At 51.0% G+C, this 27,830-nt stretch overlaps 2 protein-coding genes across 3 annotated transcripts; one reads left to right on the forward strand and one right to left on the reverse strand.

Annotated features, from left to right (window-relative positions):
- Positions 1–607: 607 nt before the first annotated feature.
- CUNH1orf50 (chromosome unknown C1orf50 homolog) lies at positions 608–10,204 on the reverse strand. 2 transcript variants are annotated; one of them, XM_008699343.2, is made up of 5 exons: positions 10,082–10,204; positions 9,838–9,953; positions 5,325–5,411; positions 4,678–4,809; positions 608–3,167 (listed from the first exon to the last, which is right to left on the reverse strand). In XM_008699343.2, exons 1-5 carry the CDS (start codon positions 10,149–10,151, stop codon positions 2,970–2,972), a joined length of 603 nt encoding a protein of 200 aa, XP_008697565.1. In that variant the 5' UTR covers positions 10,152–10,204; the 3' UTR covers positions 608–2,969. The 2 variants fall into 2 exon arrangements, with proteins under 2 accessions (XP_008697565.1, XP_008697566.1); XM_008699344.2 differs by lacking the exon at positions 4,678–4,809.
- Positions 10,205–10,465: 261 nt separating this feature from the next.
- On the forward strand, positions 10,466–27,542 carry P3H1 (prolyl 3-hydroxylase 1). Its single transcript, XM_008699436.2, has 15 exons — positions 10,466–10,956; positions 13,820–13,972; positions 15,351–15,540; positions 15,804–15,935; positions 16,630–16,769; positions 20,978–21,067; positions 21,351–21,403; positions 21,581–21,702; positions 23,208–23,335; positions 23,488–23,583; positions 23,939–24,089; positions 25,779–25,896; positions 26,243–26,318; positions 26,535–26,675; positions 27,058–27,542. The coding sequence occupies exons 1-15, from the start codon at positions 10,492–10,494 to the stop codon at positions 27,211–27,213; spliced, it is 2,211 nt and encodes a 736-aa protein (XP_008697658.2). The 5' UTR covers positions 10,466–10,491; the 3' UTR covers positions 27,214–27,542.
- The last annotated feature ends 288 nt before the right edge of the window (positions 27,543–27,830 follow it).

Genomic DNA, 27,830 nt, shown 5'->3' on the forward strand with positions numbered 1-27,830 from the left:
TGGCCCACATTCTTCACTTTAAATTGGCTGCAATTCCCCAGATGTCATATTGCTTCTAGTCTGGAATCCCTTTTCCTCCCATTCTTTGTCTACTTATCTTCTAGCTATTAGAAGTAGAGTTCTCTAGCCAGCACATACCTCACTCCAGCCCTCCTGCCTGCTGGGACTGGTTTGGTTAATATGGCTTGCTAAATAGATACTCCTTTCTTCACTCACAAATAAACGCCATCCAGAAATGAACCCTACGCCAAACTCCAAAGACACTTCTATGGAGGACAGTTGAAGTCACCAATCAAGCAAGCTCCAGCTCTTGTTTGTTTTTCAATACCTAAGTGGGTGTCTGTTCTTCTAAGAAGTCTTCCCTAATTCTCCAAGCTGAGTTAGGTACCCTTCCATGGCGCTCCATATTGCACGCATACCACTATCACAGCCTTTTTTTACACCACACGGTAATTGTTGACTTGGTTTCCCCCCCCACACACACACACACAGTAGACTGAGAGCTCCCTGGACACAGGTGTCTGTTTTACTCAGCTGTGTTATTCTCCAGAACCTGGAACCTAGAAGGCACTTCATACTCGTAAAGAGGTTGAATGGGTAGATGGATGGGTGAATGGAAAATGTTTATTGTCTATAACCAATGGGTCCTAGTTCCCCACTCTGAGATGCTACCTCCAAAATCACCGCATTGCCACGGACTTTCCCCAAGCTTGGCTGAAGAAGCAAAGAGCAATGGCACTCCCTGGTGGTCAGTGCGGGAAGTGCACCTTATTGAACCGCAGGAACTTTTTTTCGAACTGTTCTTTTTTTTGCTCCAGTGGTTAGGAAATGTCGAGTGAGGGGGGATTTGTATTTTAAAAAGATCAAGCTGGGGCGCCCGGGTGGCTCAGTTGGTTGGGCGACTGCCTTCGGCTCAGTTCATGATCCCGGGGTCCTGGGATCAAGTCCCACATCAGGCTCCCCCTGCTCTGCAGGAGCCCGTTCTCCTCCTCCCTCTGCCTGCCACTCCCCCTGCCTGTGCTCTCTCACTCTGTCAAATGAATAAAATCTTTTAAAAAAATTAAAATAAAACAAAAAGATCAAGCTGATGACTGTATGCAGAATGGACTGGAGAAGGGATCCAGGAGGAAGCGGGGATGCCAGCTGGGGAGGTTATCTTGTCAGAGCTGAGAGTCAAGTCCAATCTGTGACTTGAACCCTACCATGCTTAACCAGTTGGTAGTACTGCCTCTTTTATCCAGGGCCTTCTTTTCTCCCTCTCAGCTGAGCACTGTGGCAGGGATTCCAAGACCTGCTCAATGATTCCTGCCTTCTGGTATTCATGCCCTTGTGCAATTCCCTCCTTTGAGTGTGGACTTGCCTCTGACTTGCTTCTAACTGACAGAATACAGCAAAAGGATGAGATGGCACTACCGTGATGAAGCCTACACAAGACCGTAACTTCCGTCCTGCTGGCAGACTCGTCCTTGTTGGCCTTCATCAAGTTGCCATGTCGGGGAGACCCATGTGTCAAGGAACTGAAGTCAGTTTTTGGCGAATAGTCTGTTAGTAAACAGTCAACAACCTCAGTCCAGCACCCTTGAGGAACTGAAATTCTGCCAACAACTTACGTGAGCTTGGAGACAGATCCTTTTCCAGCCTTCAGATGAGAACCCAGCCCTGGCCAAACATCAGACTGCAGCCTGTGAAAACCCTGAAGCAGAGGGCCCAGGGAAGCATGCCTCAACTCCTGACCCAGAGAAACTATGGAATCATAAACATGTGTTGTTTTAAACCACATTTCTGGTCATGTGTGCGGCAACAGACCACTAATAAGCACCTGCTCAAAATGTGTCACTAGCAGGCGGGTCAGAAGCTTGTGAAAACCTGGGAGACTTTCTGTGGTCAGAATCAACTACTGTACCGCTAATGTGTGCGTGTGTCTCCAAGGACATCCCCACCAGAGACTTGCAGCTGACTCCACAGAGCAGCCCCTGTGAAACGAGTGACCAAGTACGACCTGGGTGACCCTGTCAGGTTCCAGCCCCGTCCCGTGCTGGAGCCGTACTAACTGCTAACTAGCCTCAACCCAATCTTTTTTTTTTTTTTAAGTTTCAAGTTTTTATTTAAATTCTAGTTAGTTAACATGTAGTGCAATATTGGTTTCAGGAGTAGAATTAAGTGATTTATCACTTATGTACAATACCCAGTGCTCATCACAACAGGTGCCTCCTTAATCCCCATCACCCATCTAGCCCATCCCCCACCCACCTCCCTCCAGCAACCTGCGGTTTGTTCTCTGCAGTTAAGAGTCTCTCTAAAGCTTTGTCTCCTTTTCCCCCCCATGTTCAACCCCAAAGTAATCTCAAACACTTTCAGGTACAAAAGATGAAAAACAGTCCTCTCTGGAATATGCCTCGTTAACTTTTATGTGGGAAAAAGAAACTCTTCTTTTTCTAATATTCTGACTTGGGGAGAACAGACGGAGATAAAGGAGAAGGAAAGTACACTGGCCAATACTCTGAAAGTGACTGGCTGGGTACCTGTGACCCACAGAGGATCCAAGAGACTGACAGGATTCATTACTATCCTAACTAAAAAGTAGTAACGACAGCATTTATATTCACGCAGGGTCTCTTTCCTTTTCTTTCTTTCTTTTTTTTTTAAAGATTTTATTTATTTGAGAGAGAGAGAAGAGGTGAGAGGGTGAGAGAGAGAGCACGCAAGCACTAGTGGGGGGAGGGGCAGAGGGAGAAGCAGGCTCCCCACTGAGCAGGGAGCCCGCCATGGGGCTCGATCCCAGGACCCCAGGGTCATGACCAAAGCCAAAGGCAGCTTAACTGCTTAACCAGCCACCCAGGTGCCCCACACAGGGTCTCCATTCAAGAAGTTCATGATTCACCCACAATACCTCAATTCTCAGGCCACCTCCCATCAAGGCAGAAAATGATGGCAACAAGGAGGTGACAGGTCCTTGCCGTGAGAGCTATTTATAAGTGTCCACTCTCAGTCGGTCCCTGGAAGGAGAGTTCAATGCTTGGAGGCAAGGACGCTGGCTGGCTTAGCAACTTGTTCACTATGTTGATTTTGGCATCGTGCTTCTCAATGTCCTCATACGGAGTCCAGGACAAGTCATGCTGTAGCTTGTAGGCACCAAGGAAATCATGTGGACAACCTGTCCCCCATTCCTAGAGAAGGCAAAGGAGTCAGTTCTCATCAGGGTAGGGGGTAAAGAAATTGGGTCCATTTCCTCATTTTATGCCACGAATTTCTTTTTTGGTTGTTTGCTTGAGACCAGTCAGAACCATCCTCATTGCATCACACATCAGATACCTCTCTTAACAGAGATAGGGCTGTGAAATAATTTAAGTGTATTTTTCATGTGTATTTTTTAAGTCATGCCTGGGCTCACAACACCTCCAATTTTCTAGAAAACATTTACCAACTCTTATGCCTACATTTTCTCAAAGACCAGAGAAGATTTTTGTGCAAAAATAATTTTTTTTAAAAAACTCTTAAATAATTCATTTTATTTCTGTTTATTAGGAAATTAATGGTCATTACTGGTTGGCCTGGATATATTCTGTTTCAAAAGTATATACCATTCAGTTATAAACGTTATTTCATATATTTGGCAGGAAAACATGAGATTTTTATATAATGTTCATTACCACAATTGAAAAGTTTTGAAATTACTTTATAAATACATAGACTCATATGGCATGTGACCCTTTGGATTTTTTTTTTTTAAGATTTACTTATTGGCGCGCCTGGGTGGCTCAGTTGTTGGGCCTCTGGCTTCGGCTCAGGTCACAATCCCAGAGTCCTGGGATCGAGCCCCACATCAGGCTCCCTGCTCAGAAGGGAGCCTGCTTCTCCCTCTGCCTGCTGCTCCCCCTGCTTGTGCTCTCCGTCAAATAAATAAATAAAATCTTCAAAAAAAAAAAGATTTATTTATTTATTTGACAGAGAAAGAGCGTGAGAGCAGCAGGCAGAGGCAGAGGCAGAGGCAGACTCCCTGGTAAGCAGGGGGCCTGATGCAGGGCTTGACCCCAGAATGCTGGGATCATGACCTGAGCCGAAGGTAGATGCTTAACAACTGAGCCACCCAGGCGTCCCTCCTTTTGGATATTTTTCTATATATTCCAATCACTGGTTAGCAAGATGAAGACTTTTTTTTTTTTTTAAACAAACAGAAGCATCACCAGTTAGCAAGATGAAGCTATTATTTTTTTACAAACAGAAACACTGCCTGGTATTTTCTAAAGTTGAGAATATATATAGTCAAGTAAAAATGTACTTTATTTCGTCCAAATGTAAAAGAATCTTATTATTGGTTGTTCCAAAGTATTTATTGTAAAAAATGAATAAATAAATAACCAACCGAGGGTTTATTTTTTTCACAGACAGGAAGAAAAGAAACATACTATGCCCTCAATTTGATGTATCATATTCATTTGAAAAAAATAATAGCTGGATTCTTCAGTAAAAAATTCAATAGTATTCAAACCCAACTTATTTTATCAATTGTCTTAAATACTGTCTTACTATCTAGCAGAACATCTCTGAAATATAAAATATCACTGGGGACTTGTTGATGTTTCAATAGTGACAAATTCTTCACGATGGTATGTTAAGACCGTGATAAACAAAAGCTAATTGTAGCCACTTCTACCAGTAAAAAATAGACGTTCTTACCTTTGGAGAAATAATAGAAAAATACTGCTGCCCGCTCTCCCGTTTATAAAGGTAGTAAATGCTGCCAGGCTTTTTGACTATATTACAAGCTACGCGATGCAAATCAGCGTCTCTGCGAGCATCTTCCAACACCTAAGACCCACAGGGATGGAACAAGTTCAGCACCACGTGTAACAGGTGCTCACACTCAGTGATTATCCCCGACAAAATCTGGAAGTTACTCAACGCTTAGGAATCACTCCCCCTTAGCAATTAGTCACTACGAGGATCCAGATGATTCTGAAGAGACAAAACTTAGGACTGCTACTAAGCTGTAAAAATGCCTTCAAAAGGATTATCTTTCAAAATGTCTAACACGACTGGCTATGAATGGCTTTTAAATTTCTTTCCTATTTTTCTGTAGTAAGTGCATTTCTTTTATAACTGAGAACCTATTTTTCCCCTCAAAATGCTTTACCTCACTGAAACTGTCTCTGGTGAAAAAGCTTATCTGCTACCCCACCTCTTGGGCCTACTCTATTTCACTCAACACTCCTGTATTTCTAGGAGGTACGGAAGACAAATAAGTTAAATGATTATGATCAAGATCAGTCAATTCTGTGCATTAAATGAGGCAAATGAATGCTTGTCTACAAGCTGCCCCTTACCTTCCTGGCTTGTTCTTGTAAATGTTGGATTTCCTCAGCTATGACCGTCAGTTTATTGGTGGCATTTGCTCGGATGAATTCATCAGCCTAAAGGTAAGACAAAACCAAAGGGTGGGTGGAAAAAGGATAAGACTTCTACAGTGTCATTTAGAGCCCAGTGTGAAGAGTCATCTCAGCATCTTCACTTGTGCCTAAAGAATTCTTCTCACCATCCCCCGTGAGCTCCCACTCCTCTCCCTCATCTTCCACTCAGCCCCACAGCACGCTTATGAGAAGCCTCCCCTGACATGCCCCACAGCACAGAACTAGGCCCTCCTTCTCTTCTGTGTCCCATAGCTTTCTCCCCTCTTCACTCTACATTCTAGTCACACTGAACTTCAGGCCTCCTACATGCCCTGCTCTCACGTGCCACCAAATATACCGAACACGCCTTCTCCTTGATTTAACATGTTCGCCGCCTTACTCTTTGCCTGAGTAAACGCACTCATTCCTCAGGCCTCATCTACTTTCTCATGTTTAAGTATTTCAGAAATCAGGGACAGGACTTACAATAAAAATCCAAAGATACTTGTGATATGGCTCTTATCACCTGTTACGCAGGAATCTAGCTATATACAGAAACTACCAATTAATCTCACCATCACTTTGGCTGAATTATTTACATCAAACCTAAGTCATATTTTGACTTATATTTGCACTCCTAATTGCTACATCAAATGTATTTTTAAAGACAGCACTAGGATGTAGACCTGCAACAAAGCTATAATGTACATAGAAGACCACCTGTCATGTGCTAGGAAATGCAGTTGAAGGCAACAGAAATAGCTTAAAATAAATCAAATAATTTTCAAAGCCAGAGAGACTGGTGTGACCAACTTAGGTACTAGGAAGGATGACCATCCAGGCATCAGAAATTTGTCAAAGACTTCCAGTTTACTTTCAAGAAAAGCTGATTAATGTCCAGTGGTATACAATTAAGTTAAGGAAAAGAAATTAGGAGGTTAAACTTGAACTAAGAAATATCAAGAGAGTTAGTTAAGGATGCTCAAGGTGAAAGTCAGGTATAAGGCAGTGTCATGAGAAAACATAAACAGCTGGGTAAACAGGCCAATCATTTATCTGTCCCACAAATGCAGACTGAGCAACCACTGTGTCAGACACCATGCCATGCCCGGGGTGCACCGGCAAACCAGAGAAAGAGGCCCCTACCTCTGTCACGATTACAGCCTAGTACACTGGCCTTTAGAACATCATCAAGGAACATATGTAATTTTTAATTTTCTAGCAGTTGTGTTAAAAGTAAAAGTAAGTGAAATTAATTCTAATAATATATTTAACCCAATATATCAAAAACCATTATCATTCCAACATGTAATGAGTATAAAACAATGTTAATGAGATATTTTATATTTCATAGTAATTGTATATTTTATATCCCCACACTGTCAACTGGGATGCCGAATTTTGATCACTCAACCTGTGTTTGGACTCCATAAAATTTACAGTTGAGTCAATTCACATACTCAGCTTGTTCCAAATATGCTTAAAAGTGTCCAATAATTGCCTCAATTATCAGGTTTTAAAATGTTAGTTAAAATTACATAAAATTTAAAATTCCGCTTCTCAGCTGCACAAACCGTACATTCCAAGTGCTCACCAACCGTCTGTGGCTAGAGGCTCCCACAATGAACAGCACAGCTCTGGTGAGTAACACAGACACCAACAAGAAAGACAACAGAGCTAGTATTACACGGACTCAGGGTAATGATGTGCTATTATGAAGGAAATAACCATAATTATGTGGTAGAAGGAGATCAAAGGTAACAAGTGAGGGAAGTAAATGGTTTAATAACAGGGAGTGATGAGGACTGTAGGGATTGGAATATGTGTGTAGCCTGGAGGCAAATTCAATTTAATAATACTGTCATTTGGTTGGGGTGGGGTATAGCCTTCTACAGACAAGGCCTCACCAAGGATGTGACATTTGACTTGGGTCTGAACAAAAGGAAAGGGCCAACCAGGCACAAAACTGAGGAAGCGTCTGAATGGTAGTTAGTGAGCTGGATGTTAAAGAAGGGGGCAGGGACCAGATCACGCAAGGCCTTATGGCCCATGGTGAAAGTGCCGCATTTTGTCCCGAAGACAATGAGGCACCTTCTAGCCAAGGAGAGACTACGTGGTTCCTAGAGCTAAGACAGTTCCAGGTTAGGAGTGGAGTAGCTTCATTATTAGTCTTTTTCTTAAGGTGGTAGCAGCAAATCTCTTCCTTGTAAACAAAAGAGCCTAATTCAAACAGAAATGAGGTGAAAAGTAGTTACAGTTACTAAACACAAACTCTGGCCCCAATCACTCTGAGGCCCTTCACATATATTATCTCATTTAGTTCTTTATAACACCTTATGAAGTTAGAGATAGTAACTTCAGTCTCATTTTAGGAACTATACTCAGAGAGGTGAAGCAACCTGTCCAAGCGTTCACAGCTAATAAGTGGCAGTTGAAGATGTGAACAGAGATCAGTCTGATTCCAAATGTCATGCCCTAATACCAGACCTCTTTCTCAACACACATTAATACTGAAATGGCATATCAGCAGTCAGTCCTGCCAGAAAGCACATTTCAGGACACAGTAAATATGCTTGATTCAATCTTTGTCTCTAGTGTTTTTATTTCAGCTACTCAATATTGATAATAGTGGAAAAAAGGAGCACAATAATGCACCCTCTATATTGCCCTAGATTATATGCTGAAGGGCAAAAATGTTCCGTCTTTGTTTCAGGCTACCATAATAAACATGATGGTCGTTCAGTAACCCACGAAAATATATGCCTGAGCTTTGGGCCTGGGTGCCTCTCTCCCAGTAGTGATCCAATTAAACAGACACATCATATCCTCCTGATCCATAAAAGTTGTACTTTGCTCCCCATCTCTATAGATAAGAGAAGTCGCAAAGTTTGAATCAAAGGCACTTTCTTAAGCATTCAAACATGTCTTAATTAAAAAAAAAACTCAGGGTTGTGCCTCAGTGGCACAGTCAGTTAAGCGTCCAACTTGGTTTCAACTGAGGTCATGATCTCAGGGTCATGAGATCAAGCCCTGCTTCGGGCTCCATGCTCAGCATGGAGTCCGCTTGAGATTCTCTCTCCTTCTTCTTCTGCCCCACCCGCTTATGCACACGCACACGTGCGCTCTCTCTCTCTCTCTCTCAAATAAATAAATCTTAAAAAACAAAAAACCCCTGAAGTACAGAAATATGTGAGGGAATTTGGGCACATTAATAATTAAATATTTTTAAGCAAAATAAAGACCTTTTATTAAGCAAAATAAAGACCTTTATATAACCAAGGCCAAATGTGACATAGTACATACAAGGATGAAGGGATATCAGAAGCATTAAAGCAGCAGGGCCCTATATCACTACATACTGAAGAGGGTTCTACAACTGGAAGTCTTGGTAAAGATGGATGGAATTTTTCACAGCTTTAGCTCTAGAAGCTCTCCGAGTTGAAACCCCGCATTTTATGGATAAAGAAACTGAAGTCAAAGGGTGCCTGGGTGGCTCAGTAGGTTAAGCATGAGACACTTGATTTTTGGCTCAGGCCATGATCTCAGGGTCCTGGGTTTGAGCCTCACAATGTACTCAGCGGGGAGTCTGCTTGAAGATTCTGTCTCTCTTCCTCTGCTCCTCCCCCCTCTGTGTGCACTCTCCCTCTCTCTCAAATAAATAAATCTTTAAAAAGAAGCTGAAGTCCAGAGAAAAGTAATTTGCCTCAAGTCACATGCAAGTTAATATCAAAAGTTGGGGGTGAGGGCGCCTGGGTGGCTCAGTTGGCTAAGAGAAAGATTCTTGATCTCAGCTTAGGTCTTAATCTCACTGTGGTGAGTTCAAGCTGCGTTGGGCTCCACGCTGGGTGTGGAGCCTACTTAAAAAAAAAATAAAATAAAAAGTCGGATTAACACGCATGTGTCCAAACTTCCAGTGCTTTTTCTGTTATTTCGCATTTCCTCCTTTTTTTACTTTTGGCAATAAGCACTGGGCTTGGGAATGTTGTGTCCAGTGAATGAAAGCACAAGACAAAACTTAAGAGCCCTTGTTCTTCTAGAAGTTGTTAAATTCTAAAAGCATTCAGGTCACAGATAAAGATCTTATGAGAAGCAGTTTAAAGTAAGTGGACTATGCATCCCTGCAGAATCTGCGTTAGAGTAATCCTGAAACTTCCACGGAAACTTCTCTTCACCTGTAAAATGGGAGGAAGAACTTCGGCACTGCCTACCTTACAGGGCTGTCCGAGGGCCCAAATGAAATACTGAATATTGAAAGCGCTGTGCAAAACCTCCCGGCAAAGGAGATTATACATGCTGCAGCCGAAGGAGCCTTTGGTCTCAGTTTTCCCGTGTTGTAAAATGCAGACAAAAATGTTACCCCGCACTACGTGGTTGTGAGGTCCCAGTCGTAGGACGCAGGGCCAAACGTGAACGAAGACGGTTATTTACTGCCACAGCCGCACCTCCTTACCTTCTGCACCTGCTCTGCGAGCGCCACGAGGTCTAAGGGGTCCCCGGCCCGGTGGGTGTGGTAGGGGCTCACCAGGGCCACGCCGCCGGGGGTCGAGGTGCGCTCCACCAGGGCTCCTGCGACACATACCCAGGAACACCGCCCGTGAGCGCCCGCCCTCGGCCTCCCGCGCAGCCCGGGAGACTAGATGCTCCGTGAGGGCTTCTTTCCCCGGCCGGACTCCCTCCCCGCGAACCTCCCCGACCTGGCAGCCGCTGAACTCTTTGGTTTTCGGGGACCTCCTCCGCCTGCCCCAGCTTCGCAGCGGCCTCCATGACAACACCTGCACCTCCCTACTGCGCTCGCGTCAGGAGCTGGAAGAGCATGCGCATAATGGCCCGTGGGCGGAGCTTCCGTGTTCTCCACCAATGGACACCACCGAGGAGGAGCGCAGCCTGACCCGGGGGCGGGGCCCCGGCTGTCGCACAGGCCTCAGCTGAGGGGCGGGGTCCACGCCTGTCAAAGCCAGAAAGGCGGTGCAAGCTTCCTGGGCATGCGCTGCCTGGCTTTGGGGGCGGGGTTCCACTCAGGGGCGGGACGGGGCGGGACTCCTCGGGGGTGGGACTCCGGCCTCCGTGGCGGGTGGCCGGCGGTCCCGTTAGGTCAGAGGAGGCAATGGCTGCACGCACTCTGAGGCTGCTGACCACACTGCTGGCCGTCGCCGCCGCCGCCTCCCGGGCTGAGGTCGAGTCCGAGGCGGGATGGGACATGGCAGCGCCTGACCTGCTCTTCGCGGAGGGGACCGCGGCCTACGCGCGCGGGGACTGGGCGGGGGTGGTACTGAGCATGGAGCGGGCGCTGCGCTCGCGGGCCGCCCTGCGCGCCCTCCGCCTGCGCTGCCGGACCCGCTGTGCCGCCGACCTCCCGTGGGAGCTGGACCCCGACTCGTCCCCGAGCCTGGCGCAGGCCTCGGGCGCCGCCGCCCTGCACGACCTGCGCTTCTTTGGGGGCCTGCTGCGCCGCGCCGCCTGCCTGCGCCGCTGCCTCGGGCCGCCGGCCTCCCACTCGCTCAGCGAGGAACTGGAGTTGGAGTTCCGCAAGCGGAGCCCCTACAACTACCTGCAGGTCGCCTACTTCAAGGTGCAGACCTGCCCGGGACTGGGCGGCAGGGATCCTTCTGGGCGTGGTTGCAGATGGCCCGGGCGAACTTGGGGGGCCGGGGAAGTGTCAGCGGAGAGGGAAGGTAGCCTCCTGGCCGGGGAGCTCTCCTCGGACCCAAGGAGAACAGGGACCCTGCCGGGAGACCTGCTTCGCCCGGTTCGCCTAGGCAGATGGTAACCCCAAAGGTCCAGCCTGGGGTTAAGGCACGGACCAAGCAAAGCTTGGCCTTATGTTCCCCGGGAGGCTTCCTAAAGGGAACTAAAGCGGCAGCTTGGGTTTCTCATCCAGATTTCATTGTAAGCGCCCGAGTGAGAAGCTAGGACCTTTCTACACTATCTTCCTTCCGGTTCGCTGTTCAGTGATGCTTTTCCTGCTGCCCGAGTCCAGCAGCTCTTTCAGGACGTGAGGTTGCCACGTCGCCAGTAGGGGCTGTCTAGCCCCTCCCTGTAGCGGGACCCTCTGGCTGTTGTCAGGTTTTCAAAAGAAAATGAGTATTTTTAGGAATTCCAGAGTGGCTTAAGTCCAAGTGCATACATGGATTTGGACGGCCCCTGACTTGCGCGGTGATGATGATGATAGCCGGCACATACTTCTAGGCACTATTTTAAGTACTTTGTGTTTATTGATTTATTTGCCCAGATCCTGTCAATGTCCCTGCTAGGTAAGGTAAGTGCTATTATTAGCCCCATTTTATTGGGGGAAAAGGAAGAAGAAGGTGCTGTGTTGCATATATTTTTTTAAAGATTTTATTTATTTATTTATTTGACAGAGAGAGACAGCCAGCGAGAGAGGGAACACAAGCAGGGGGAGTGGGAGAGGAAGAAGCAGGCTCCCAGCGGAAGAGCCTGACGTGGGGCTCAATCCCAGCCGAAGGCAGACGCTTAACTACTGCGCCATCCAGGCGCCCCATGTGTTGCATATTGTTACATCCATAGTTTAACAGACCTTCAGTTCTACCTGAAGGAGACTTAGGGAACCATGAGGACCACAGACTTCCACCTCTCCACAAGCATTTTGCTTACGCAGTTTGCTTACATTTCTCCTTGTTACTCAGAAAAGTACTGTATTTGAAACCAAAATAAGTGGGTCACGTCTTTGGTCATGTCATTTAACAGCACACTCTCAGATTCTTTGATTAACATTTCCTGAATACCTGCTACATTCCAATTCTTATACAGGTCATTAAAATGCTTGACTTTATATTGTTTTGTTTTATATCACTTCCCTAGTGAGAATTACTATAGAAAAGGCTATTAAAAGGGTGTGTACATAGGACTATGGGAGCACAAACGAGGGAGGATCTAGCTTCATCTCAGACAAATGAGGGAGACTGAAAGAAGAAGTGACAATTGAAGTCGGTCCGAGTGATAACTAGAGGAGAGGAAAGATGGCCATTCCAGATAGAGTGAGGCCAGGCTGGGAAGAGAGTTCTGCAGGCTTCAGGAACCAGTGTCAGAATCAGGTTTTAGAATGCTAATTCTGGAATGTGGAATAAGCCTAGGGAGAAGGAGAAAGTGTTGGCAGGGCTAACCATTAGGAGATGAGTTGGTTGTCCATTTGAGAGAAGGAAATTAGGTGCCTTGGTGCTTATGGAGTAAAGAAGGGCTGGGAGTGGAGAGAGAAGGTGGGAGAGAACAGGGAAATGCATGAGCAATGCCTAAAGATAAGGGCAGGAGAATAAATCCATGAAAGGGACAGACTTGTGAGAATTTCTAATTGTACAGTTAACAAAACAGGTACAGAGATGGGGATTATTGACTTTGGGTCACCTAGCTGTTTTAGGGTCAGAGCCAGGGCCAACCCCTTGTTTAGCATGCATTTACTAGTACTGATGAAAAAAGGAAAAGGAAAACATTCTTAGCATATTAATAATACCAGCTAACATTTATCGAGCACTTAGTATGTGCCCAGCACCAGGTGTTAGAAGCCGCATGTACGCCACCTCATTTTAACATTACCAACAAGCCTGTGAGACAGTGAGTGCTATCTCCAGGTGGCAGATTAGAGAACTCAATTTAGAGAGTAAACTTTAAGTATCGAAAGCCCCAGCAAGTGACTAATTAAACCTAGCTTTGTCACAGTTCTAACACTTACGCCTGTGTTAATCATTAGATCATCAGTGGTTTATTCTGGCTTCCGCATAAGAACCTGTGTAACCATGACATGCTGGAGTCCATTGCTATGGGCATTATTGTGGCGTGCGGCACATTTTTTTCTCCCCAGATTTCATAACCACTTGTTTTAACCTCACGAGCCCTGGGCTTTGAGTCAGAAGATGCCATATCCAGATTTTGTATAAGACTTTAGGATTTTTTTCATCACCCATCTTTTCCTTGAATGTGTCAAAAACACTTGATTATATTTTATGCAAAAAAAAAAGTATCTTCTAGGGAAATCCTTAGGCACAGTGTAACCGTTAACTGCTCTTTCTCCCCTGCTACTAAATTCCTGAAGCCTTAGACTTCTTTCAGCTCAGTTGCCACTTCTGAATCTTGACCATATATTATTTGGGCAGTCAGTCTTCCATAGCATTCCTCCCAACAATATGACCTTTCTTTAAAAATAGAATGTTTACACTTTGAAGGTTTACCTCCTATGATTTGGGGAATTGCTAAGCCTGCTTTGGGAAATGGCTGAAATTCTGCCCAGGACCCTGTGCTCCTGATTTCTGGTATGGAGTTCCTGCAGTAGGTGTGTGTTCTGGGGCTGGCAAGGTCTGGAGCAAGCTGTGGAGTGGAAGGCTCAGGGAGGCTGGGATTTCCTGTTTACTGCAGACTGCGCATTTGGACACAAACCTTCAGGGTTTGGAGGCGAGGATCATGTTCTTGTGCTTTACTCTTAGATCAACAAGTTGGAAAAGGCCGTAGCAGCAGCACACACCTTCTTCGTGGGCAATCCTGAGCACACGGAGATGCGGCAGAACCTAGACTATTACCAAACCATGTCTGGAGTGAAGGAAGCCGACTTCAAGGATCTTGAGGCCAAACCACATATGGTGAAAAAAACTTTGTTCCCCCATTCTCTCTTTTTGTTAAAGTGATATTTACTAGGCTTGTTTTCTGATTACAGAAGTAGTAGACATTCATTGTACAACATTACAGAAAAATGCAGATAAGTATAAAACAGAGTGATCATTGATGACACTGCCACCTTAAGAAAACCAGTAGTTCATATTTTGGCCTATTTTTTTTTAAGAATTTATTTATTTGTCAGAGAGAGAGAGAGAGAGCACGAGCAGGGGAGCAGAGGCAGAGGGAGAAGCAGGCTCCCCACTGAGCAAGGAGCCCGATGAGGGGCTCGATCCCAGGATCCTGGGATCACGACCTGAGCTGAAGGCAGACGCTTCATGACTGAACCACCCAGGCGCCCCTATTTTGGCCTATTTTTAAAACGCTTCTAGATCTTAATTTTTCCCCTAATTTGGTGTCATATTGTGTATGTATTTTTCATCATCCTTTTTGAACTAACACTATATCATGAGCCTTCTATCATGTCTCAGATTTTCTCTGAAAACACAATTTTTAATGGCTGTGTGATAGTCCATTTTATGCTCGAACTACTGTAAGTGGGACAGTTTTCCTCGATGTTCTTATTCTGTTTGTTTAGCAGAAGTCTGTGTCCCGTGAAAGATATTGTCTGTGATGATACACCATTTTATAAAGAGCCTATTATATTCTCTTAAGTTTTAATAGTTTAGAAATAGAGATATTCGAAACAACAATATCAAAAAGGCTTTTAAAAGGAAATTGTGTAAGGGTGCCTGGGTGGCTCGGTCTGTTAAATGCCAGACTCCTGATCTCAGCTCATGTCTTAATCTCAGGGTCCTGAGTTCAGGCCCCTGTTTGGCTCTGTGATGGAGGTGGAGACTATTTAAAAAAAAAAAGATTGTGTACATCTAGTACATTATACAGTCACACACACGGGGTTTTTTTAGTGATTCTGTGACCAATGGAAATGGTCACAAGGATGGAGGCTGTGGTCCACGTATAGCAAAACCCATTCTGTAATCAGCGGCAGCCTTAATTCCCTCCCCCCCTTATGCTGGAAGGATTGCTCCCATCGGCACAGACCTCATTCTAACATCTAGGAGTTCTTTTTAATTAAACTTTTATTTTGAACACTATTATCCCTACAGAAAAGCGCAAGAAAGTTGCAATGAACTCCCGTGTATCTTTTATCTAGATTGAGTTTAATGCTTTTGCGTTTCCAGAGAAACCTGTGGAGACCATTTACAGAAGGCCTTCACTAGGTAGTGGCTACCCTTTTCCATCCCTAGCCTGAGACAGGCCATGAAGACGCAGGTGCAGGTGGCGGGGGGAGAGAGGGCCCAGGGCTGTGCCGGCCGACAGCTGAGTCCCCCTTCCTCCCAGTAGCACGAGTTCCGGCTGGGAGTGCGGCTCTACTCCGAGGAACAGCCGCAGGAAGCTGTGGCCCACCTGGAGGCGGCGCTGCGAGAGTACTTGGTGGCGGACGCCGAGTGCCGCGCCCTGTGCGAAGGGCCCTATGACTATGACGGCTACAACTACCTGGAGTACAACGCAGACCTCTTCCAGGCCATTGCAGGTGAGCGCCTACCTGCCCCACGCACTGCCGCCGGGCCCCTGCACCTGCCCACCCACCCCCCTGCACCTGCCCTCGCCAGCTGGCCTGGGCTCCCGGGGCCACGTGCGGACAGTACCTGCACAACCACTTCTGCCTCAAACCTAAATTTAGTACGTCTGGGAATCGGACTGAAAATTCCTTGCCCTTGAATTTGTTCCTCTTCTCCAGAATCCGCATCCTGAAGATCGACCTGATGGTTATTCCCTGTCTTTGATTCCTTTCAGACCATTACATCCAGGTCCTCAGCTGTAAGCAGAACTGCGTCACGGAGCTGGCTTCCCACCCAAGTCGAGAGAAGCCCTTTGAAGACTTCCTCCCCTCACATTATAATTATCTGCAGTTTGCCTACTATAACAGTAAGGCCTGCTTTCTTCCTTCTCTGCCGCTTTTCAGTAGGAAGCCAGAAGCCAGGGAGGCAGGGATGAGGGCCACTGCACACTTCAGCGTGTTTGGCTTTTCACTGTGACCTGGCACTCTGGGAGGCACTGTGCCAGGTGACCCCTGGGTGCTTTGTGACAAGCCACTGGCCCCAGAAGCCGATGCCAGCAACCCGAAAAGCTGGGAGAGGGAGACGTAAAACCTCTCTCTTGTCCCTTCTAGAATATTGGTAATCTCACTCTGCATCTAAGTTCAGTTAGAGCAAAGGCAGGGGTGTACTGCCGTTTAAACCAGCTCCCGGGACATTTTCCAGCCCTTCGCCGTAGGATAGCACTGATGCTCGGGGGACCGCCAGTATCCAAACAAGCAACGAGTCAGCAGGCCCTTACCGAGTTCCTGCTGTGGGCTAAGCATCACGGCATGCTGGGCGTTCGGTAATAGGCAGGCCTGAGGACCCTGAGCCCCTTACATCAGTTCTGCATTCTGTGTTTGTGTAACTTCCATCCTTCTCATTCTTCTAGAACTTCTCCCTCGGATCAGGCAGCTGTGATAGGTAGCAGGGCCACCTGGCATGTCATCACTGCCTCGGGCTATGCTGAGACTCAAGACCAGTGGTTCCTGGTGCCCAGGATCAGACCCTTTCTTCTCAGCCATTTCTTTTTTGCTTTGCAGTTGGGAATTATACACAGGCTATCGAATGTGCCAAGACCTATCTCCTCTTCTTCCCCAACGATGAGGTGATGAGCCAGAATCTGGCCTACTATACAGCCATGATTGGAGAAGAACCAGCCAGATCCATTGGTCCCCGTGAGGTGAGAGACTTGTGTTTGTTAGGGCAGCTGCCAGCTGAACTCGGACCCGAGGGCAGGAGAGCGGGGGGCGTGAGGGTCTGGCAGTGCTCGTGCAGGGGCCGGGGGCCTGGGCCGGAGGCAAGTGCACTGATGCGCTTGTCACTTAAAAACCAGGGAGCGGCCTTACTCAGCACCATCAGGGCCCAGAAGTCTGCCATCTGAGTCATAAAAGAAAAGCAGAACTGCAGCACGGGCACCCCTCTTCCCCTTTCTCGGCACCTCTGCTTTGAGATTTGACATCATTTGGCCAATATCTATCATTTCTTACTTCCAGCTAAGTTCTTTTTTCACTCACCCATTTTCTTGGCTCTGTTTCCTCCCTGCCCCTGCTCGGAGCTCTCCCTCCCTCAGCATCATTCCCAGCTCGCTCCCAAGCAGACACAGTGACCAAAGTGAAACACATTGACATGTTAACAGTGGTATTTCTAGGTGGTGGAATATGGGTGATTCTTTTTGTATCTTGCCCTTTTATATTTTCTAAATTCCCTTCAGCGGAATTACAAATTATTTTTTGTAGTAAAAACGTGAAAACTTCTGTTTTTAACTTAGTGAAATAGGACACTACAAACCTCGACGTTTGTACGTACACCTGGTACAGACCCTAAACCCTCTCCTTCTTGAGCTCAGAACGGTGAGTTGGATTCAGAGTCACTGGTCTGGGCTCAAGCCGTGGCTCCTGCGATTACAAGGATGTGTGGTCTTCCACATGTCGCGTGGGGTCTCAGGCACCCGCCCTGCCCCTCTGAGTCTCCGTTTCTCCCTCTATAGAATGGGGGTCAAGTGACATACCGAGTAGAAATGCACTTTGTAAGCCAACAGGCGAGGTATGAGTGTGTCCCAAGAGTTGTGTGGACAGACAGCATCCCGGGGGTCTCGCTGATGGTACACAAGTAGCCAGGGGCTGGTTTCCTCACCTCTGACCTCAGCCACCTCCTGAAACAGAGGGTGGCCTATCATGGCCACAGTGATCCCTGACTTCAGAACAGAACATGAGTGAGAGGAAGGCCAGCCTCGGTCACCCCTGTCCCGCCGGCTCTTCCCAAACCCTACCTACCTTCTACGTAAAAATGTCACTTTGGACCCGCTTTCCATTTTGTCGGAGGAAAAATATGGTAAATAGCAATATTACTCTAGAGGCAGCTCATTTGTTTATGCGGCAAATATATGGGACGGACGTAGGGGGTGCAGAGCAGGCGCGCTCCCACGCTGTGGTGGGATTGTGAATTGGACCGTTCGTTTAACCGGCAATTCTGCCACCGGAGATCTGCCACGCAGTGGTGTCGCGCCAGGATGCGAAGGCAAATGTGCCCGGACACACGTCAGAACCCTGCTGCTGAAAGCAACCAACCAAACCAAGCTAAATGCCCTCCACTTGGGAGCTGGTTAAATGAATCGCGGTAGGTCCATCCAGTGGTGTACGGGACAACTATTCTATTGCATGAGTAGATTACTACACACCAGTACGAAATGGTCTCCATGATTCTGTGGTAGGCAAAGAAAAAAAAGATCTAGAACTATAATTACGTTGTATCCTATTTATGTTTTTAAAAATACGTATGTACTTTTTAAGTCGTCAACTTTGTGGGCAGATTGATAAGAAACTGTTCATCAGTTTACCGTGAGACACGGGCCTACACGTCAGGGGTGGGGAGGGAGACCTGTGTGTCTGTTCATGTCTGTCGATACTTTGTGGGTCTCTTTTAGCTTACGTGCATTACCTTCATGTCTTTTGGAATGCCGTCTAAAGCGCACCTCAGGGCACTGATGATACAGATGACATAATCCAAACTTAGAGAACACTGTAGTAAATCCGAGCATGGCCTTGGATGCGAGCCGGCCTGGAGGAGGGAAGTCAGCCATGGACTGGCAAAAGCCGTGGAAGGCTTTGCAAGGGGAAGTGCTGTTGACATTTGGTTTTAAAAGCCTTCGGGAGGTGAATGCGGCAGGGAGGGCCTTGGAGATGGGGACAGCTTCTGCACACCCCTGGACAATTGTCCCACATACATGCAAGATGATACTGGGGAGTTCCCGGAGATGAGGCCTGGGAGGGTCAGACTGGGAAGGGGCTTGAGTGCCCTGCCAGGATCTTGGCCTCTGTCCCATAGGGCAGACAATGGTGGATGCTTGAAGGGTTTTAAGCAGTAACCCAACCCGCTGTGCAAGGCTCAGAAGGGGAGGCACTGGCTGGACGAGGGAACTGGCCAGGTGGAGTTGGAGGTGGTGTTGGCAGAATGGTGGGGGGTTCACTGCTCCCTCTTCACGTCTAGTTAGACACAAGCTTCCCGCTGGGGAGACGCAGGCATGGTGCTGCCCACCTAGTGGGCATGGTGCATCCCACCAGGAATGCACAGGTGCAGCAGGATGCTTTCCGCACGGGTCTGCCCTGCCTGTACTCTGGCTCCAGGGTGCTGAGTTCTCCTCTGGTCGCCGAGAGAAGGAGGTAGGCGATGAGGCAGTAGTCGGCTTCCCGGGGCGGTCGTGGCGCTCAGCATTGAGGATAGCCACCCTTCACATGTGTGGGGCATTTAGTCTGCAAAATTCTTCCATAGCTTTTGTTTTTATTTCATTCGATTCTCACAACAACCTGCTGAGGTGGGGCCGCCAGCCTGCCCTGAAGGGGAAAACCCAGGTTCTTCCTTCCTAGCTCGGGAACCCTGAGTGTCCTGTAGAAACAATCCTCCTGCCCTCTCCTGGTCTGTGAGCATGTTACCTTGTAGTTGTCCTCTTTGGCCACTAGGTGGTGACAGTCTGCCTTTGAGAAGGCACTTCAGGTCTCTTTGTCTTGCTGAGTTAAGACCCTTCCTTCCCTCCTTCTCCCCCAGCCCCCCACTTTATGGTCATATTAGTGAGTTTGAGGCAGGGAGGAAAAATAAACCACTTTTAACTAGAACTCTCCTTCCGGAAAGCAAGTAACTAGCATTTGTTGAGCCCTGTCCTGGTCCACACGCTGTGTGCTTCAATCCCCATCATCTCATTTAATTCCCACAGCTGCCGTGATGGGGGCGCTATTCTCCCATTTTAGAGATGAGAACCTTTGGGCCCCAAGAGATGGGCTAGCTTGCCTGGTGGCCTGTGGCTGAGAGTGGCGACCTGGGTCGCTCCCTGCGCTGTCCCAGTGCTGGCTCGGTTCCCAGCTCGTAGCGCCTACTCGGTGAATCAGTGCCGAGTGAATAAACGGAGGCGTGGGATTTGCTTCCGAGCAGCCTCCGGGCTGTGGGAGAGGGTTTAACTGGAGTAACACGCTGAGCGTGGTGTCTAGCGCTTGGTGAATCCCTTAAACTCCTGAGGAGAAACTTTCCATCTCCCTGTTGGGTAACTACGCTAGGTGACGTAGGACTCTGAGGTCTTGCTAACATTTTCCGTACTGCCTTCATCTTTTATTTCAAGTGATGATGTCTTCTTTTTCTCTTCTTTCTTCCTCCTGCTGCTTGGAGTCTAGCAGGGCACCTAGGGAGACTTGTGGCCCCGGAAGGTGCTTAGTCTCCCTGCCCCGGGTAAGCCCTACCTGTGAGCACGGGTGGGAGGGGCCAGAAAGCCCGACCCAGCTGCTCCAGCTGCAGCCCGGCTCCAGGCGGGGTCCATCCAGTCTGTTCAGAGTCTCAGGGGAGGAGAGGGCCTAACGAAAAAGCACCTGGGCTTTGGGATTGGAAGACCTGGGTTTGAATGTCGGTGCCTGCTCTCTTTCCTCTAGTGTCAGCTTAAACAAGCCGTGTACCCCCTGCACCTCAGTGTCTCCATCTCTAAAACGAGGAGCACAGTATCAACGTGAAGGGTGGCTGTGAAGGTTAAATGAATAACACGTGGGTCACCCAACACCTAGGTCTCCTGCCTCCGCGTTGAACCCCCTATGGAAGTCAAGAAAGAACTCTCCTTCTTTGAGGAATATTTCCACATCTCCTGAGAATCCTCAGATTTCCTGTCTCAGAGATTAATGGGGGGCCCGGGGGGGTGGTTGTTATGTGACCCACGGAGGTATTGCTTGTGCCGGGCCAGAGCAGCCCTTAGCACGGGGGTGAGCCTGCTGCCCCAAACTGGACAACAGACACGGTAGTGGTGGTGGGAGAGGAAGCTCAGGTCCCACTGGGAGCAAGAGCGTGGAATGTGGGGTTAGCCCCCCCCCAGGTAACAGGGCTGAATTCCAGGGCGTTCCTTCCACTTTGCTCCCTCAGAGTGCCCGGGAGTACCGACAGCGCAGCCTGCTGGAGAAAGAACTGCTCTTCTTTGCCTACGATGTCTTCGGAATTCCCTTTGTGGATCCGGTGAGCCGGGATGCGGGAGAGGGGTGGGGGGCTGGCTGTGCGACTCTGTTGAGGCGGTTGGGCCAGGCACGGGAACCGTGAAACCCGTGAAGGACCAGAGACAGAGGAAGACAAAGGGGAATTCGGGGCAGCGGGGTGACTCGGTTCAGAGACCTCACTTCACCTCCCGCAAGGAGGCAGCTGATAAGGTGGCTTCTCCCGGAGGCCCGAGTCTGTGCGTGGAGACCCAGAAGGTGAAGTACGTCACCCTACAGCGTTGATATTTGTCCTGATCTGCTCTTAGGATTCATGGACTCCAGAAGACGTGATTCCCAAAAGATTGCAAGAGAAACAAAAGTGAGGACCCTGGAGAGACTGCATGGCTGGAGCGGCCCGATGAAGCACTTGAGGCTTCCCGAGCCCAGGCAGATGTGCCCTCCTGGAAGTGGGGGGCGGGGGGCTGTCCACGCGGGGAAGCTGGGTGGGAGCCAGGCTGGCCCCGGAACACAGTCCTTAGAGCAGCTCTGCACACAGGTCCGAACGGGAAACAGCCGTCCGCATCTCCCAGGAGATCGGAGACCTTATGAAGGAGATTGAGACCCTGGTGGAGGAGAAGACCAAGGAGTCGCTGGATGTGAGCAGGCTGACGCGGGAAGGTGAGAGGACAGAGCTCCAGTGTCTGCAAGCCAGGGGTCCCCGCGCTAGCTGGCCTGCCCCGGGACCGGGCTTAGCCTCGCCCGGCGCCCTTCCTGACCCACGCAGAAGGCACTGAGGATTGGCCTTCGGCAAAGCATCAGGACTCCTGGGTCACAGCAACGCTCGTTTAGCTCACTGCAGTCAGTGTTTATAGCGCAAACCTCACCTGGTCTCCCCACTTCTATCATGCCTCCAAGTCTGAGGTCTCTTCCCCCCGTCCGCCTGCTCCAAGCTGCACTGAGACTGCTTTTCCTTGCCTCTCCCCAAGCCTCTCCTCTTCTCGTTGCTGCAGGCCCCCTGCACCTGCTCTCTGCACTCCTGCCCTCCTTGATCTGTGCTTCCCCTACCCCTGCAGGGACTAGACCAGGCTTCCAAACACACAGACCCTGCCCCTACCCACTGTGCCTGCCCCTCTAACCACCTGCTTCTACCTTCTGTTCGTCTGCCCTGGGCTGCTCCTGTTCCTCGGGCCTCTCTGCCCCCGCGGCTGTGCTCATGCCTGTCCCTCCTCCCAGTACCCTCCCATCGCCTCTGCCCATGAGGCCTTGCTTAATCTCTCTGTCCTGGGGATCCCCTCCCTCTCTCTTTGGAACTTCCACGGCAGCTTTCTGGGGGCTTGTACCAAGTCTGCCCGTTCGCATCATTGCTGGGAGAGGTGCCGTCTTCAGGTGTGAGACCCTCGCCTCTCTCCCACGGGGCCTGGCACACACCGCGGCCTCAGTAAGTAGACGGAGCTGAACTGAGTCTCCTCCAGCAGATCCCCAGCATGGAGGGCACCGTGAGAGATAGAAGAGAAGGTTGGCCTTCGCTCTACAGTTGCTTAAATGAACAGTGGTTAATCTAACAAGATGAGCATGTGGAAAGAATTTGTCCCGCATTCCTTGGGGTTCAGAAAGCTTTCGTTTTGTTGTTTCTCTTCTCTGGGGGAGGTGGGCTGGGCAACTGAATGCTGCTGGTGACCAGTGTGATGGCAGCTAAGACCCTGAGCCTCTCCTGTGTGCCCGCTATTGTCCTGACCATCTAACTCGCCTTCTTGTTCTTTACATCAGACAAGCAGCAGTCTCAGGAGTGGTGCTGTCTTACAGACGCGGGAATGAAAGCGCAGGGATGTTAAGTAACTTGCTGGGGTCACACAGCTAATCGGTGGAGGATTCAGGAGTCAAACCCACTTCTTTCTGATGCTGGAGCTCAGGGGTTTAAGAATCTGTTGGTGATGTTTCCTCGACAGTTGGCAAAGGCCCAGGAGCCAGCAGCTGTTCGGCAGGGGAGCTAGGCCTAGGGCTCAGCTCTCCCGTCTTGTCAGCTCCAAGTGCTGTCCGCTGGGCCACGCCCGCCACCTTTGGAAGTGACCAAATAGGAGGTTTCTGTGGTGGCCTGGAAATAACTGGAATTTCTATCCCATCCAATGGAGAGTGTCTGAGCAGAGCTGCCGCTGGACTCAGCCCATCTTGTCGTTGCTTTGCAGGTGGCCCCCTGGTCTACGAAGGCATCAGTCTCACCATGAACTCCAAAGTCTTGAATGGTTCGCAGAGGGTGGTGATGGATGGTGTAATCTCTGCTGACGAGTGCCGGGAGCTGCAGAGACTGACCAACGTACGGGAAACCCCGTGACCTTCTCCCCAAGGGCCCTGCGCCAAGTGCCTCCGAGCGCTGAGCTCCCTTGCCCCTCGCTGCGCACTGGGGACCACCTCTTTGCGGACCCTCAGCCGCCCCGGCTAAGCCCCCCTGTGTTTTGGGCCTTGCAGGCAGCGGCGACCTCGGGAGATGGCTACCGGGGTCAGACCTCCCCACACACCCCCAGTGAAAAGTTCTATGGTGTCACGGTCTTCAAAGCCCTCAAGGTAGAATCGATACTCAGCATTCTAGAGTGTGGGGAACGGGGAGAGGGGAGGCTCAGGCTTTGGGGGGTAGTCGGGGGGGAGTGAAGGTGTCTGCCTGTCACATTCCCGCGGTCACCATGGAGGATGAATTAAGTTGAGGGAGGTTGAGTCCCTGCTGGTGAAGCAAGTGGGGTCGAAGTGAGGCGGGCGAGACAAGACTGGTGTGCAGAGCTGCGAGAGTGCTTTCTGTCTGCAAAGAGAAGGGTGGAAGCGGGGCCGGTGTAACGCAGGAGGGCTGTCCTGCGTGGGAGCGGAGCGGGTTCTGCCGGCCCACGGCCGGGAGTTCAGGGCAGCTGAGCGCTGGTCTCCTTGGCAGCTGGGACAGGAAGGGAAAGTTCCGCTGCAGAGCGCCCACCTGTACTACAACGTGACCGAGAAGGTGCGGCGCCTCATGGAGTCCTACTTCCGCCTGGACACCCCCCTCTACTTCTCCTACTCCCACCTGGTGTGCCGCACCGCCATCGAAGGTGAGCTGAGCACACGCTGTGGCCTGGCACGGGTGCTGGGGACACGGACAGAAACGGGATATGGTCCTCTTCATCCTAGCTGGGGAGCCAGCACAAAATGTGGCCACCCCGTGCGGTCAGTGCAGCGGAGGAAGTTCTAGTCAGCCCACCAGGGAGTCGGGAGGACTTCCCGGAGGAGGGGATGACAGTGGTGCAGGATGAATAGGAGTGGTGGAGTGCCCAGGTGATGAGAGGATGCTCGAGCCAGAAAGAGCAGCCCGTGCAGAGACGTGCAGCCTGGCGGTGGGGACTAAGAAAGTGGCCGTTTCTGGGGCGTGGGGCTGGGGGGCAGTCAGGTAAGGCTTGGGAAGGCTTTCAGAAGCCCAGCTCTGGAGAGCTCCATCCAGGAGTTTGTTTTCATCCTGGAGGCCGTGGGGTCTCAGCAATGCTGCTGGGCATCCAGGTTGTAGATGGTCGCGAGCCGTGTTGCAAGGGCCATGTCACAAACTGTTCCCTACCAAATCCGTGAGAGATGGACTTCCACAGGCAGAGCAGATTTGAGGTTGTTCCTCGTCCGCCCTCCCTCTCTTGCCTTCCTTTTCCTGTCCTGAGGAGGCATGAGGTGTGGCCAGTGCCCTGGGGGTCACACGTGGCCCACAGCCGGACCGGTCGTGCCGCCACCTTCAGAGGCCCCGGCACTGATGCGCCGCTCGGTGGCAGAGATGAGAGGGCTTTCCTCCCCCCGGAAGGTTTAGAGTTTTCTTGAAATCTGGACACGCCCAGAGGACTGTGTCAGACATACAACTGTATGTGTCCCGGCCTCTCAGGTGGGGGCCGGGCAGTGGGAACCAGGAGGAGTCCTCCAACATGAAGGACTCGGTGAGACCTTTGTCTTTACAAGGTTAGTTTTGCCGCTTTGTGGCGAGAGATTTGGAGAACGTGGCTCAAACCAGAGGAGGGAAGCTGGGCAGCAGTGAGCGGTTGGGCAAGGACAAAAGCCGGGACCCGGCCAGCGGGGTGGGAGTAGAGAGGAGAGCAGGTGAGGGAGCTGGAGGAGGTGGAGAGACAGGGCCTGGCGACTGGCCGGACAGGTGGGGACAAACACGAGGGATCTACCGTGACCTGAGGGTGCCAGCAGCCCGCTCCGGGCGTGCCCAGGGTTTGCGCTAGGGGCGACGGTTCCATGTCACGAATGGGCTTGCCTGGCATTTTACAGTTTGCGCTGTCTGGGCCCTTTCACGGCCTTCCTCCTGTGCGGCTTCTCCCCCCACAGAGCCCCGCGCAAGCTAACTGTCTGTTTCCTCCTGTCTGTTCCCCTCCATGCCGTCCTCACCTCGCCTCCCGCTGTATAGCGAGTCTCGCTGTGCCCTGCATCCTGCCACCCTCCTGCCTCCTCGTTTTCACCTCCCTGGGGACTCCTGTTTTGTAAATTCGAGCCCGAAAGCCAGGTCGTGCCAGTCAGCCGAGAACCCTCCCTGGGTTAGAGCCTCCCAGCCCTGCTTGCTGCACCTGCTTGCCCCACCCAGAACCTTCCTGGGAAGCCTGCAGATTCATCCTAACCCCCGGGCTGATGGCTTAGCCAGAGACCCCTAGTTCACTGGCCATTCCCATAGACCCAGAGGCATGTTGGGAAGCACCCCCCGTGCCAGCAGGAGAGCTGCAGTGTCTCCTGAGGTGTCCCCATGCTAACGTGCATTACCTCGGTCCCAGAGGCACAGGCCGAGAGGAAGGACAGTAGCCACCCGGTCCACGTGGACAACTGCATCCTGAACGCCGAGGCCCTCGTGTGCGTCAAGGAGCCCCCTGCCTATACCTTCCGGGACTACAGGTGCCCGCTGTCCCTCCGAGGCCCCCAGTGCCCTGCGCCTTGCCCCATCCCCAACACACACACACACACACACACACACACACACACAGAGCTGTCCCCAGAATCTAGTCCCTTATCCCCACACCCTCTGGCTGGGAAGTCGGAGGGAAAGGGAGTCATTCGGGTGTGGTGTGAGGAGGAGGACAGTGGCTTCTCTGGAGTGAGGGTGGCGGGGTGGGGAGGCTCCCTCCCCGGGAAGGCCCCCTCCGGCTGCTGGTTGAGAGCTCTTGGAGGTGCACTGGAGCTGCGGGCTGTCGGGGGAGCGGGAGGAGGAGGCCCATGGCGAGACCGTGTCTGTCGTTCGCAGCGCCATTCTTTATCTAAATGGGGACTTCGATGGAGGCGCATTCTATTTCACTGAACTAGACGCCAAGACCGTGACGGTGAGTGTGCCCTCGGGCCTGTCCCTGGGAGACAGAAACCCTCACGGCGCAGTGGGCAGAGTGGCCAGGGCTCCTCTCCTCAACCCCGGGGCGGGTGGGGGCTTTGAGATATGTCGCTCACTCCTCTTGAGGCCCCCTGTTCTCTCCAGACCCTGAGTGACCCTGGGCCCCTCTGAAGGAGTCACAGTCGCCTGCGTCACCTTGTGTCTCCTGCAGGCCGAGGTGCAGCCCCAGTGCGGGAGGGCCGTGGGCTTCTCTTCAGGCACGGAGAACCCGCACGGAGTGAAGGCTGTCACCAGAGGGCAGCGCTGTGCCATCGCCCTGTGGTTCACGCTGGACGCGCGGCACAGTGAGCGGGTGAGAGCACTCGGGGCGCTGGGATCTGTCCCTGCAGGGGCCCTGGTTCTGCTTCGCCCTTCCCCAGTCTCACTGCCAGCGGCTTAGACAGGAGAGGAACACCAGGCCTGGTGTCCACAGAGACTCCTCCTGGCCACCTTGCCTTGTCGTCCCTGGCCCTTCTTCCGTACTTGTAAATGGGGCTCCGGGTTGGGGTGTCAAGATGGGGAGTGTTCGCCTGATTGGGCAGCACCTCAGCTGTCTGCCCAGAGGTTTGGACCTGCGGGGAAGCAGATGAGCTCAGAGGCCATGGAGGAAGAACTTGTCGTCTCCAGGAAGCAGCCCCTGAGAGGTGAGCGCCTGGTCCAGAGGCCTCTCTGAGTAGGGGGATTTGTCCTCGCAGGACCGGGTGCAGGCGGATGACCTGGTGAAGATGCTCTTCAGCCCAGAGGAGGTGGACCTCTCCCAGGAGCAGCTCCAGGAAGCCCAGGAGGGGCCCCCCAAGCCTGTAGGGGAGTCTCTATCTGGCAGTGAGGTGGGACACAGGGATGAGCTCTGACGGTGTCCGGCTCGCAGTGGACGGGTGAGCGCACCCACCTGGAGGAACTGTGTCCCCCCCCCCCCCGGCCGGGCCCTGGGGGCTGTGGAGCAGCGGGGACCCGGTGTCTGCCGCCCAGCCAGCGGGACCCTGCTCGCGGCCGTCCGCACGGTGCTGCCGCTCTCGGAGTGGACATGGCGGGACGGCCCCCTTGCCTCTGCACCTGGCCGAGGGCTCAGGACGCCGGCCCAGAGCCGCCCCCGGGGCCTGCACGGGCAGCCGTGTGACAGCACTACAGTATTTAAGTGTCTGTGTAGACAACCAAAGAATAAATGATGTGTGTTTTTTTACCCGGGAGTTCGTGCGGAGAGTAGGAGGACGGCCCCCGGCTGCCTGCTCTCACTTGGTAAACGCTGCCCCAGCGCGGCGTGAGGAGGCCTGGAGTGGGAGCCGGCGTGGCCGCGGCCTCTGCAGCCTCGGGCCGGACACTGGACCCCAGGCACCTCGGACTTGTCCTCTGTAGAGCGGGGATCCCAGGCCTCACTCTGACCGCCTTCTGGGTGGATTCAGTATCGGATATGACAGCACTTTGTAAACTGGAAAGCTCTGGATGAATGGTGGGGATTACGACTAATCCG

Source organism: Ursus maritimus, unplaced genomic scaffold (assembly GCF_017311325.1).
Source record: "Ursus maritimus isolate PB19 unplaced genomic scaffold, ASM1731132v1 scaffold_12, whole genome shotgun sequence".
In the NCBI taxonomy this organism is placed as follows: Eukaryota; Metazoa; Chordata; class Mammalia; order Carnivora; family Ursidae; genus Ursus; species Ursus maritimus.

What these genes read in the sequence shown, in the direction of transcription:
- P3H1 (XM_008699436.2), top strand. Translation starts at nt 10,492, where the DNA reads ATGGCTGCACGCACTCTGAGGCTGCTGACCACACTGCTGGCCGTCGCC. An exon ending in GAGCAGGCTGACGCGGGAAG is followed by an intron (nt 21,703 to 23,207) that starts GTGAGAGGACAG and finishes GTTGCTTTGCAG; the next exon opens with GTGGCCCCCTGGTCTACGAA. An exon ending in TATACCTTCCGGGACTACAG is followed by an intron (nt 25,897 to 26,242) that starts GTGCCCGCTGTC and finishes TGTCGTTCGCAG; the next exon opens with CGCCATTCTTTATCTAAATG.
- CUNH1orf50 (XM_008699343.2), bottom strand. Translation starts at nt 10,151, where the DNA reads ATGGAGGCCGCTGCGAAGCTGGGGCAGGCGGAGGAGGTCCCCGAAAAC. An exon ending in TCGCAGAGCAGGTGCAGAAG is followed by an intron (nt 5,412 to 9,837) that starts GTAAGGAGGTGC and finishes TCTTACCTTTAG; the next exon opens with GCTGATGAATTCATCCGAGC. An exon ending in TACAAGAACAAGCCAGGAAG is followed by an intron (nt 4,810 to 5,324) that starts GTAAGGGGCAGC and finishes TGTGGGTCTTAG; the next exon opens with GTGTTGGAAGATGCTCGCAG.